The 12,989-nt window shown below is 55.9% G+C and overlaps 1 protein-coding gene across 2 annotated transcripts; it reads left to right on the top strand.

Moving 5' to 3' along the window:
* Positions 1 to 6,607: 6,607 nt before the first annotated feature.
* Positions 6,608 to 11,733, top strand: MYCN (MYCN proto-oncogene, bHLH transcription factor; the record flags this gene model as incomplete). 2 transcript variants are annotated; one of them, XM_084235016.1, is made up of 2 exons in its annotated part: positions 6,608 to 6,764; positions 11,129 to 11,733. In XM_084235016.1, the coding sequence occupies 2 exons, from the start codon at positions 6,608 to 6,610 to the stop codon at positions 11,731 to 11,733; spliced, it is 762 nt and encodes a 253-aa protein (XP_084091142.1). The 2 variants fall into 2 exon arrangements, with proteins under 2 accessions (XP_084091142.1, XP_084091141.1); XM_084235015.1 differs by lacking the exon at positions 6,608 to 6,764 and adding an exon at positions 7,971 to 8,862.
* Between the last annotated feature and the right edge of the window lie 1,256 nt (positions 11,734 to 12,989).

Here is a 12,989-nt window from a genome sequence, read left to right on the forward strand (position 1 = left end):
TCCATTCCAAACAGCATCCACCCAGAATTCCCTGCTGCTTGTGTGTAAAGCCTTCACCATTTTCAAGCACTTGCTCCATTAGAAAAAAGCCTTCGCCGCCACAGTTTCTAGGAGTTTATAACATAAAGCAGGATGACATCCAAGGCTTCATTTTGATTCTAATCTCCTGTCTGCTCTACTGCAGTAAAAAGGGTATTATTATGCCTATTTGTAGATGAGAAAACAGGCAGATGGAAGTGGACTTGCCTGAGATATAGTACCGGGACATTAAACTTAATTTCTGAATCTTAATTCCACGACTCGACAGATATCATCTCCTCCTTGTGGAATCAAAGCAGGGATGGATCTGATTAGTGTAACTCTATGAACCAAGAAGCTGAGGTTACGAGGAGAGGGTGGCCCCATGTGACACATGGTTCACAGCCTTGGGCTTGAGGACACTGGTCCTCTCCCTGACTCCTCCCACGACCCCCTTCCAGGACCTTGACTTTGCCATACCGCCTGCTAAGACCAAGGTGACTGGGTTATGGGCAAGCTAAGAATAGGGAGGGGGGCTGGCCCAGGAGAGGTTCTGGTAGGGGAAAGGGGAAAGGACTGTTAACTCATCCCAGGAAAGCAGGGAGCCGACTTGCATCCTGGATACTATGGCCTGTTGACACTGGATTTGCTGGGCCCCTGCAGGTCATCTGGGGAGAGAGAAGCCTGTCCACGCTGGGTGTGTTCCCGCTATTCCTTATAAGATTCTAATTTGAGGACAAGAAATGAAGGCTCCTTGTGGCTGTCCGAGTGGGTTAGAATGGCAGAGGACCTGGTGGGGCCTGCTGGATCGCTCCACCATTCATGACAGCAAATGCTGTGAAAGATGCATGGGGAGGAGGGGAGAAGGTTCCTGGGGCTCAGGAACAGCTAATCTTGTGAGGGGACACACACACACACACACACACACACACACACACGGACCTGATAAAGAACCCAGCTGGGCTCTGCTAGTTGGCTAGCGGGCAGCAGGCAGTATATCGGCGATTTGGAGGAAGGAGTAGGGTTAGGGATGGAAGGTCGGCATTCCTCCCTGGAGAGTCTCCAGCTAATCTTTAAGCAAGGATTTGAGTAAGCAGTAAGGAAGGAGACTTTCTAAGCCAGACACAACAACTTCTGGAAAGGGATAGGTTGAGTAGGACTTATCACTGGTCACTACTTAGACACAAGGAAACTGAATAGGCCCCCAGAAACATATGAGGGTGGGGCCTGGGCAGTCCTAGGGGTTATAGTTACAGGTTGTGTCTCCAGCATTGAAGGAAATTGAATTTAACAAGAAAGAGTCAATGGGCGAGATAGTATCTGTTGCGTAGCCACCTGGACGGAAGCTCTGCAAGCCTCAGCAGAGAAGATCTGGACACACACAAATTAAATCACTGCCACTGGAAAGGAGTCCCGGGAAAAGAAGATGGGGTGGGGAAAGCCCTGCTTCTTCTACGGGGCAGTGCCAAGTGGATCTGAAAACCAGGTCTGGAGTCAGATCCCTGGTACCCGTTCAGGCTCCTTCTGATTCGGGGTTCCCTTCCTGCAAGCCCTTCTGATGCACGGACAAATTCAAGTTCAACGTCTCTGCCCAAGGTCTCCTGGGAGGGCCCCGGGCAACTGCCTGCCTCCCACAAGAGCCTTCCTAGCTTGTTTTAGTGTAAAGTAAGTTCTGGCACCTTCCATCCCCAGAGTTCTTTGGATTATCAAGCATGTTCCTCAAGCCACCTTAGTCCTTTTCCCAATTCCATGTAAGCGAAGATTCCACAGTGGAGGGAGGATCTGAGCTGCTTCTAATGATGCGAAATCATGTCTTGGAGGGGGCTGAGGGCCTGTTGGATACTTCTCCTATTCTAAAGCTATAATTAAATCACTGGCATTCAATGAGGATAATTTTTGTTTTCATATAATGAGCCTTTACCAATAAACCCCTCCCTCTCCCAGCTCTCTCGGTGCTGGGTCTCAAATTTTCCTCCAGTCTCAGAAGTCAAAAAAAAAAATATCTGTCTGGTCTTGGGCAGATGCAACATCGTATACTTTAAATGGCTTTGCTTGGCTAATCCTAATAAACCAGTGCCCATTCTGTGCCATCTTTGTCTCTCTGAACCCACTCTCTGCTGACTCAGCGAGGCAGCACACTTTGGTCTGAGAGAAAGCCTGGGAAATGAAAGGGAAACGGGGTGGCTACTGGTTTCACACCAGGATGCTTTCCTCCCCCAGATGGTTGGCTTTCCAAGGGAGTAACAGCAATATTTTTGGGAAAGATAACCAGAATGAAAGATTAAATTTGCTCATAACCCCCATGGTTTAAAAAAAAAATAAAGAGGGAATTTTTCTCTCAACCTGTGGAATTCCGTTCCTTAAAGGAAACCACAGCTACAATTTGTGGTGCATTCCACTTGATTTGTGGCTGGGCTTATGTAGACAATGCTAAGTACCCATACATCCAGAATGCCAGACGCACTGTGGACACCTTGCATATTTCTCTGCACAGTCATGGACAGCTTCCAACTCAGTACCTGGAGACCTAACATATTCTCTTTCAGTGGCTGCCCATTATTCCACTGAATAGACACATGACAGATTCAACCATTTCCCAATTGATATCCATTTAGATGGTTTGCAATATTTTTGTTCTTACAAACAGTGCTGCAACACATATTCTTGTTGATATAGTTGATGCATTTATTTTATTATGTCTGGTAGGACGGATTCCAAAGAGTGGGGTTGCTTTTACTCCTTTTAAATTTTTTTTCTTAATTTATTTATATATATTTTACATCATTGTTCATTTTTAGACAATGTTTGTTTTTTCTCAGGTGTAGTGTCGGTAGAATTTCCACCACCAAAGCATCCGTGCACCATCACCACAGTCCCCTTGTAACAGGGTGGTCCCCAGGAAAGGGGGAGGTTCCCTGCCCCATCCAAGGGAGGGTGGAGCTGAGCAGGAAGAGGAGAAGCAGCAGAAGAGACTGAGGAAGGAAGCAGGATGGAGCCAGGAGAACCTGGAGGAAGCGCATGGAGCCTAGAGACACGTGAAGAAACTGCGCTTGTCTTTTGGTCATGGACTGGGTGACACAGATGTGGGTGAGACCCGTGGGGAGGTGACCATGGCAGCTTTTATCTTGATGTTGATTTTGCTCTTTTCCTTCCGGGCTTGTCCAGTTGTTTGTGACCCTTTTCTGTGGGTCCCCACTGGAAGATGCTTTAGACTTGTAGCAGGCTTTGAGGCCTTGTTCTGGGCCGATCCCATTTGGATGGACTTTTACCCACGAGGGGACGGGTCACTTTGGGTGCTTCATTTAGAAACTAGACTCTTTGCCTTACCTGTATTGTTTCCTAGTTTTATTAAAGTTCCTTCCCATTAAAGTCTCCTATGTTTTGTGTTGATGCGGCAGATGGCAGAACCCATTTAGAATAGGCAGGTTTGCGGGGTTTGGGCTACCCCTCTCCCTGTCCTATAACACCCTGAGCTCCTTCTCCCTTCTATTGGGGCCCAAACACCAACAGTGTAGGAGAGGCCCCTCCATCCCCCTCCTTAGCCTGGCCAACACTTGGCCCAATCTGCTAGACCACAAAATGTTAATCTCTTTAAGATTTAATTTGCATTTCCCTGACTACTAGGATGCCTGAGCATCTTTTCTTATGTTTATGGACGATTTGCATTTCCTATTTAGTGAATTACCCACTTTCATCCTGGACCCATATTTTTATCAAGCTGTTTTTTCTCTTCAATGGACAGGAGCTCTTTGGATGCATGTGCACCCAAAAATACTAGGAGGCTAGTATTTCATGTCACACTACTGTTGGCTTTTGATTATGTCTATGATGTGCTTTAACTGTAAATTTAAATTGCTATCGTAATCCTATAAAGAAAGGATTTGTAAATCAAAGCATTCTTCCTCCTCCTCAAAAATCTCCTTTTTTTATAAACCAAATCTCATGTAGAACCTGGTCCTATCTGTGGGTCTATTATTAGTGCATATCTCCCTCTGCCCTTGACAAGCTCTTATCTGCGCCTTTGGTGGTCATCTCTCTTCTGAGCCAATCCTTGTCTTCGAAGTCATCTCAGGTTCATCTAGCATGTGTTCCACGGCGTCTGAGAGCATGTTAACCTCTTACAGAGGAATTTGAGATTTCTCTACGAGCAAGAGTAGGAACCAGCAAGAACAAGGTTTTTCTAGTCTTTTATCTTCCCGTTTTCAAGTGAAGGTTCCAATAAATACTTGTTGAATTTTATCATTCTGTTCACCTTCAAATTCAGACCTGTTGGTAATTACTGGCTTGCGGTACAAGGAGATTAGAGATTGAGGTCCAGAGAGGACACGCCACGGTACCCAGAGTAGCCAGGTCTCTGTGTCCTTGTCCCCTCCTTTTCTGGTACACTCTGTCCCACGACAAAGGACGGGTGGCGTGAAGGGCACAGGTCCGGGAGAAGAACAGGGTTAGGACTTTCAAATGTCACAACCTCCTGGTGAACAGGTAGGGTCTTTTCTGGGGCTGCTGCTGGAAGCCAGAAGATTCTGGAATGATGCTTCCTTCTCCCACTGTTGCTGATAAACAGAATCTATCTTGGAAGAGCTGGGTGTCTCGGGACTCGGTCAGGGATCGCTGAGCAACATCCTCGGGGACCTACTGTGTATATAGGTATTCTGCTTGCTTGGGGGAGTCACTCCTGGGCAAAACAGATCTGAGTTCTCCTCCAGAGGCTCACAGGCCTAGTGAGGGTGACAGCCCATTTCTGTAGGTGCCGGGAGGGCATGAAACACTCCCTGGCATCTACAATCACCAATGGAGGTAAATGCTGAGAAGGAAACGCCTGGGTGCTCAGCAAGAACACAACAGGAAGGAGGGCCCGGTTTGGCTTGGGGAGAGAGGCTTAGGGAAAAGCAGCAGTTGGGGGTGTTAAGGGCTTTTGCAAAGGTGAAGTGCTTTACATATGTGAGGAAAATAATAATAATAAAGGTGCTTGGAAGGGCAGCTCATCCGCATTCTTGGGCCACTTCCTAGCGCCTGGAGAATCTCCCTCTCCCCCAGCCTCCTGTGGGTGTCCCGGGTCGGCCTGGAATAGCCTTCACAAATGCTAATACGTGAGCGTTTTACACACTGGCCCCCTGACACTCTGCATCCTCACCCCTAACTCCTTTGAATGCTGGGGTGAATGGCAGCCCTGCCAGGCATTTCCAGTTGAGGAAAAGGGAGGTGAAGAAGCTTTCCCAGTCCGATCCCCGGGCCCCCAAACAATCCGAGGAATGTTTTTCAAGGCAAAATCCCACCTCCCGTGTGTTTGGCTGAGAAGGACGTTGCACCAGAGGCCGGGGTTGTCAGGGGGAATTTGGGGGTAGGGGTAATAATCTGTGAACTCGCCACTCCCCCAGCGTGCGGGAGGATTTGACAGTGGGGGTGGGATGCAGGCCCACCGGGGCTGGAAGGGGGTGTTCATGGTCCCCGGGGCCTCTAAGGTAGCAGCTTGCTCACCTTTGATGTGGTGGGCAGTTGGCACGCGCTTTGCTAACTTTATTCCCAAAACAATCCTGTGAGGTAAGAAACATTACTGACTCCACTTCACCACCGGGGAAACTGAGGCACAACGAGGCCAAGCAGCGACAGCAGCTTCCCGCTCTCTCCCCACAATCTGGGGTCATGTTTTGAGTCGAGGTTTGGGCTGCAGGAGGTGTGCACCGGCCCTTCTAGGTGACCCTGACCCACCTCCCCATAACTGGGAAAATGTGGGCTTTGAAAAGGGTAATTTGGGAGCCGGTGGGGCCGCTGTGGGGACCCCGCGCCCACCCGGACGTGCCGCCCCGCTGGGCCCCAGGGGCGCGGGAGAGCGGCGGGGCGCCCCCTCGAGCCCCTTCCCCGGGGCCCGCAGCTCCGCTTTCTGCTCGGTCTCCGCGAGGTGTCGCCTTCGGCCGAAGAAACCACCGCGGCGCCACCCTCGCAGCCCGCAGTTATTTATTTATTTTCAAACAAGGGGGGGCGCCGCTCTCCTTTCAATTTAAAACTAGAAACATCCCGCGGCTCCAGCCCCGATGGGTACGTGCGCGCCTCCCCCTCCCGCGCCCGGGTCTAGCCTCCCCGGAGCGCACACCCGAGCAAGCCTTTTGCAGAACAAAACGCAGCCGGGGCGGGGGCTGGCACGGGCGAGCTCCCCCTTCCCCACCCCGCCCAAAACACACCCCCGAGCCCACCGGAAATTTTTTTTTTTTAATGCCCAGCTCTGGCCCGGCCCGGGGGTGGGTGCTGCTCGGCCCCGCTCGGCGCGCAGCTGGTCTGCAGAGCGCAGCGGGCGCAACCCGGGGTCTGCAGGGGCGGGCGGACACCCCGGGCTGCCCAGCTCTGCAGCCGCCTCTCTGCAAAGAAGAAAAGCAAGTGGCTTTTGGCGCGAAAGCCTTGGCGCCTCCCCTGATTTTATGGAAATCAGGAGGGCGGGGTAAAGCTGCTTTGCTCGCGCTTTCTCCCTCCCCTTGTCTGTGCCGCAGCCCCCTCTCTCCCCGCCCCCCGGGTGTGTCAGATTTTTCAGTTAATAATATCCCCCGAGCTTCAAAGCGCAGCCAGTGACAGTCATCTGTCTGGACGCGCTGGGTGGATGCGGGGGGCTCCTGGGAACTGGGTTGGAGTCGAGCTCGCGCTGGCCAGGCGCAAGCGCGCACAGACTGCAGCCGCCCGAGGACCCCCCCGCCGCCCCAGGCCACCCGGAGACCCTGGCGCAGAATCGCCTCTGAATCCCCGGCAGTCGGCGGGAGGTAAGGAGCGGGGGCTGCCAGCCTCGGGGCGCCCCGGGAGCCGCCCGCGCCCCGGGAAGGCGAGCCCTGCGCCGGCCCGCGGCTCGCGCCCTGGGCGCGGGAGCGCACCCCGGGGACCGCTTCTGCCGGCGAGACAAAACCATCGCGGGGTTTCCCCTGCAAAGCCAGCTCCAGCCCCGCAGGCACCCCGGCAGAAAGAGACCCGCCCAAATCCTCGCGCTGCCCTTGTCAGGGGTCTGTAATGGCTCCAGCGAGAAGAAATTCGCCCTTCGCCGGAACATTTGTCCGTGTCGGAGCCTGTGCGTCCCCACCCCGAAGCTGGGGTGCTTCTCCGAAGGGTGCCCCCAGAGGAGGGAGGAGGGGGGCTGGACAGGGCGAGGCCGCCGCGGTGGTAATCTGGGTCACGGCTGCCTCGGCCCCGACTCTCCCAGGGACCCCCCCTGCGCTGGCACCCCTGCACCATTCCCGGGGACCGGGGCTCAGCTGCTCCCCTCTCCCGGGAAGAGGAGGCTGTTGGGGGTGGGAGGCGCCCGGGTGGGTTTGGAGAGGTTCAAAATAAGCTGTTGGCAGGACTCTCCCTGCAGCGGGTGGATGGTGAGGGGAGTCGGCTCCAGCGCGGGGGGAGGCTCGTGCCTTTGGGTGGCTGTTGTTGGTCTCCAGGTCTGGGTCTTTAAATCTGCAAAGTTTCCTCCCCCCCCCCCCCCCCGCCAGGGCTTGCGCTCCCAAGGTTGCAATTTTGCAGAGGGGAGACTGCGGGTACTCCCCGTGCCTGGCGGGGTGGCCGGGGGGGCGCCGGGCGCAGCTGGCCCTACCTCGGTGCAGCGCGCTGGGCGGCGAGCTGGAGGGAGCTCGCCTTCTGCAGCCGCGCGCCGCCCCCTCCCCCCGGCAGCGGTGCCTGGTGTGAATGAAATGGCAGTTTCCAAAGTTGCAGAGCCACGCCACCGCCCCCCGCATCTGCATGCCCCCTCCCACCCCGCCGTAGACAGCTTGTACACAAAAGGCGGGAGGGAGGGAGCGGGCGAGAGACAGAACTTCCTCCACCTTCGGGAGCACCGAGCCGAGTGGGGGGCTTGGCTCCCAGACCCGAGGACCGGGTGGGTTCGAGGGGGGCACCCCCTCTCTGGGCTCCCCCCCCCTCCGACCCCGCTTGCCAACCCACCCAACCCGGGTCTGGTGTGTCTGTCGGTTGCAGAGTCGGAGGTTGGCGCGCGCCCCCGCTCTCCGCGCCCCACACGGGAAGGAAGCACCCCCCTCACCGCCCCGAGCCGGGCGCAGAGCCGCCGCGCGCCGTCGCCGGGCGGGAGGCGAGCCGCGCCGATGCCGAGCTGCACCGCGTCCACCATGCCGGGGATGCTCAGCAAGAACCCGGACCTCGAGTTCGACTCGCTGCAGCCCTGCTTCTACCCCGACGAGGACGACTTCTACTTCGGCGGCCCCGACTCGACCCCCCCGGGGGAGGACATCTGGAAGAAGTTTGAGCTGCTGCCCACGCCCCCGCTGTCGCCCAGCCGCGCCTTCCCCGAGCACAGCCCCGAGCACGCCAGCTGGGCCACGGAGATGATGCTGCTGCCCGAGCCCGACCTGTGGGGCAACCCGGCCGAGGAGGACGCGTTCGGCCTGGGGGGCCTGGGCGGCCTCACGCCCAACCCGGTCATCCTGCAGGACTGCATGTGGAGCGGCTTCTCCGCGCGCGAGAAGCTGGAGCGCGCCGTGAGCGAGAAGCTGCAGCACGGCCGCGCGCCCCCGGCCGCCAGCCCCGCCGCCCCGGCCCCGGGCGCGGGCGCCGCCAGCCCGGCCGGCCGCGGGCCCAGCGCGGCGGCCTCGGGGCGCGCGGGGCCCGCCCTGCCCGCCGAGCTCGCGCACGCGGCCGCCGAGTGCGTGGACCCCGCCGTGGTCTTCCCGTTCCCGGTGACCAAGCGCGAGCCCGCGCCCGCCGCCCCGGCCGCCGCCCCGGGGCCCGCGGGCACCCCCGGCGCCGGCGCCGCGCCCCCGCCCGGAGCCCCCGCGGCCGCCCCTGCGCGCGCCGGCGGCCGCCCGGCCGGCGGCGGGGACCCCAAGGCCCTGAGCACCTCCGGCGAGGACACCCTGAGCGACTCAGGTAAGGCCGAGCCCGCTGCGCCGCGCGCGGGGCCGGGACGGGGACCCGCGCGCCTTTGTTGCGGCGGCGGTTCAGAGGCTTGGGGGGCGCGGGGCGTGCTGCGAGGTGGTTCTGCTGGGGGGGGGGTCCCGTGTCCGCCCAGGGGGGCCCGGGGAGCAGGAGAAGGTGAGTGGAAGCCGCTGGGAGGGTGTTTTCCTGAGTCCCACCTTCGCCGAAGTTCCTGCCATCCCCCCGGCCCCGGGGCGCCTGCTCGGGCGCCCCCACCCCGGCGCGCGCCGCGTCCCCCGCCTCTGCGGCGCGGTCCCCGGAGGCAGCCAGCTAGGCAGGACGCTTAGCCAGCCGACCAGCCCGGGCGCCCGCTCCCCGGGTGCCGTTGAAGGAAAGTTGGGTGGCTGAAGATGCCGGGTAGGTGTTTGGGGAAACCTGTTAGCAGGAGGCGAAAGGGCCTCGGCCGGGTGTGGGGGCGAGGGGCGCGGAGAGGGACCCGGCGGTGCAGGATCCTGCTCCGCGCAGGAAGTTAGAGCGAGACGGCACAGATGACTGGCACCGGTTTGTTGTTGTTTTTCTCCTAACCCCGGGCCTCTGCGCGCCCTCCTTCCCCCGTGGGTGGTGGGCCAGTTGCTCCTGGTAAGTGGCCAGCAGGCGGCGACGTGCAGGCCCCAGGCCGGCCAGCGCCTGAAAGGCCGGGGCGGGGGGGGGTGGTTGGCGGGGGGCGCACCCCTCCCTGGCGGCGGCCGCCCACCGGCCAGTGCGCACAGGGCCTCGGCGGCTTCCGCGCGCCCGGCCGCCTCTCCACGCGGGCAGTGGGCGCTCGGTCCACTTCTGTCGTGCAGCCGGACTTGCAGGGCTAATTGGAAACCCGAGTGGTGTTTGTGACCCAGTGCCCTTCGAGGGGAGGGTGTGACCGCGCCGGCCCTCCAGGAATGCGGGGCCCGGGAAGCCCGCATTGATTAGTTCTATTGTGTGAACACCACCGGCTGAAACTGAACCGGGAGGGTTAACCCCGAGACCTTGCCCTGGGCTGCGGCGCCGAAGAAACTCTTCCCAAATACCTGAGCAGCCCTGCCCTTGGAGCTGGGGGCCCTGGGACCTTGAAACCCTGTGTTTGCCGAGAGCAGGTGGATTAAAAGCCTGAAATCTGCCTTCGGGATTGAGGGTGGATCTCTCCAAGGCTCCTGGAAGGCGATTGGTGATAAGCCTCCAGTTGGGAACGGGTCTGTCCCTTTAATGTCTGCGCCTTGACAGCTTTGGGTGAGGAAGCACTTCCTTCCAACAGCTGTCTTCTTGGCAGGAAACCAAAACACTGGCTTAAAGGGACCCACAGACTGGAACAGCCTCACATTTCGGCTTTAGAACAAATCCCACAATTGTTCAGCTTTCCGGTCCCCTTCAGATCAAGCAGAAGATGTGTTTTGATTTTCATGCTTGCATTTTTAAACAATAATTTTCTCTCCCGGTGCGGTAGTCAGTGTGGAGAGGGGAGAAGGTATGCATGATGCTACATGTTTTTGTTGTTGCTGTTATTAATGGTGACTTGGGGAAGAGCTGCTTCCATTTTGGGGGTTAGAGCTCGGGTGCATGATGAGTTTATCGGGAAGATTGGATCTTTGTTGGCTGCAAAGAAAAACAGAAACGCTTACTGTAGAAACCCAGGTTGAGGGAACAGGAGTTCATTTTTCTTCCTTAGTTACTCTTTTGGTTTGCAGAAGGACTTAAAAAATCAAACTAATTGCAAAAAAAAAAAAATAGATAAAAAACTAATTGCTAAGTAAGGCGCCTAAGGTGAGGGATCTCCATTAAGCACAGACAGCTGTAAATAAGTTTGGGGTCAGCCGGGGAGGACCCCGAAACTCGTGTACAAACCTTAACTCTGCTGGACCAACTCAGGCCAGCTCCAGACAGGCTGGTGGCCCCACTGAGCAGCTGAGGACGCTGAGGCTTCCAAGGTTAAGGAACTTGCACAACTAGTGGGTGATGGGCCGGAATTCTCTGGCTCCAAAGCCCAGGTTCTTTATATGTCTGCCACCTGCTAAAGAGGGGAGCAGAGCTGAACAGGCTGGGCTTTAATGGTTCAGGAAAAGGGGTTTCCAGCTATAGTTACCTTACAGAGGCCTCTGTTTGGGGGTCTGGTGTAACAAGCTATGACTCAGAGGCTGCTGCAGAGACTATGTATGTTGGTGTCCCTAGACTCCATACTAGTATAATTCAATCTGCTTTGATTCATATGTATCTCCCCACGAGTGTAACTCTCACCTTGTTCCCTAAGATGATGAAGACGATGAGGAGGAAGACGAGGAGGAGGAGATAGACGTGGTGACCGTGGAGAAGCGTCGCTCCACCTCCAACAGCAAGGCGGTCACCACCTTCACCATCACCGTGCGCCCCAAGAGCGCAGCCCTGGGGCCAGGGCGCGTCCAGCCGGGCGAGCTGATCCTCAAGCGCTGCGTCCCCATCCACCAGCAGCACAACTACGCCGCCCCGTCCCCCTACGTGGAGAGCGAGGACGCGCCGCCCCAGAAGAAGATGAAGAGCGAGGCCTCTCCGCGGCCCCTCAAGAGTGTCATGCCCCCCAAGGCCAAGAGCTTGAGCCCCCGCAACTCCGACTCAGAGGACAGCGAGCGGCGCAGGAACCACAACATCCTGGAGCGCCAGCGCCGCAACGACCTTCGCTCCAGCTTCCTGACACTCAGGGACCACGTGCCAGAGCTGGTGAAGAACGACAAGGCCGCCAAGGTGGTCATTTTGAAAAAGGCCACCGAGTACGTCCACTCCCTGCAGGCCGAGGAGCACCAGCTGTTGCTGGAGAAGGAGAAGCTGCAGGCGCGGCAGAAGCAGCTGCTCAAGAAAATTGAACACGCTCGGACTTGCTAAACGTTTCTCAGAACCGGACAGTCGCTGCCACTTTGCACATTTTGATTTTTTTTAACAAACATTGTGTTGACATTAAGAATGTTGGTTTACTTTCCAATCGGTCCCCTCTTTCCACCCCCTTCTCCCCCCGTGGAGTTTGGATCTGGGCGGGGAGCAGGACAGTGTGGGTTCTGCCAGGACCTCAGGCCAGAGCCCCCCGAGCTGGGATGCTGGGGGGCCCTGGCCGGCGCCTCCGTGTCACCTCCGAGACAGCGGGCGAATCGGTGACGGTCGGGAGCCTCTGGGGCTGTTGAAGTCACCTGCTTGTTCCAAGTTTCCAAACCACAGAACGTCATTCCTTCTTTTTAAAATGGTGCTTAAGTTCCAGCAGATGCCACGTAAGGGGTTTGCCACTTGATACCCCCCGGGGAACATTTCTGTAAATACCACTGATACACCGCCTTTTGTATGCGTCCTGGGTAAGGAGAGGTGGCTTTTGCAGCCAGTATTAGACTGGAAGTTCATACCTAAGTACTGTAATACCTCAATGTTTGAGGAGCATGTTTTGTATACAAATATATTGTTAATCTCTGTTATGTACTGTACTAATTCTTACACTGCCTGTATACTTTAGTATGATGCTGATACATAACTAAATTTGATACTTATATTTTCGTATGAAAATGAGTTGTGAAAGTTTTGAGTAGATATTACTTTATCACTTTTTGAACTAAGAAACTTTTGTAAAGAAATTTACTATATATATATGCCTTTTTCCTAGCCTGTTTCTTCCTGTTAATGTATTTGTTCATGTTTGGTGCATAGAACTGGGTAAATGCAAAGTTCTGTGTTTAATTTCTTCAAAATGTATATATTTAGTGCTGCATCTTATAGCACTTTGAAATACCTCATGTTTATGAAAATAAATAGCAATTAAATGATGCAACTTTCTTTTCCATAATAGTGTTAGTTCAACTCTCTGTTAAGCAACAACCGTAAATAATACATGATTTGCAGAGGAGACTTGGTTTCCATGCACAGCCACTGAGAGCTGGTGCAGCCCGCCTTGGGGAGGGACTGTTGATCAGCTGGAGAAGGGAAGGAAGCTTGGGGGAGTTAAGACATTTCTCCCAGATGAGGGGGTATGCATTGCAGCAATAGCACTGCATAGTTGAGAAAGCACTTTCATGTGTGCTGGCCATTTGACGGCGCTACGTTAGGACATCAGGTTAGGACACCTTTAGAATGCTAAGTAAATTGATGTTTGGCTCTATTTG

This window comes from Talpa europaea (assembly GCF_964194135.1).
Source record: "Talpa europaea genome assembly, chromosome: 6".
Lineage (NCBI taxonomy): Eukaryota > Metazoa > Chordata > Mammalia > Eulipotyphla > Talpidae > Talpa > Talpa europaea.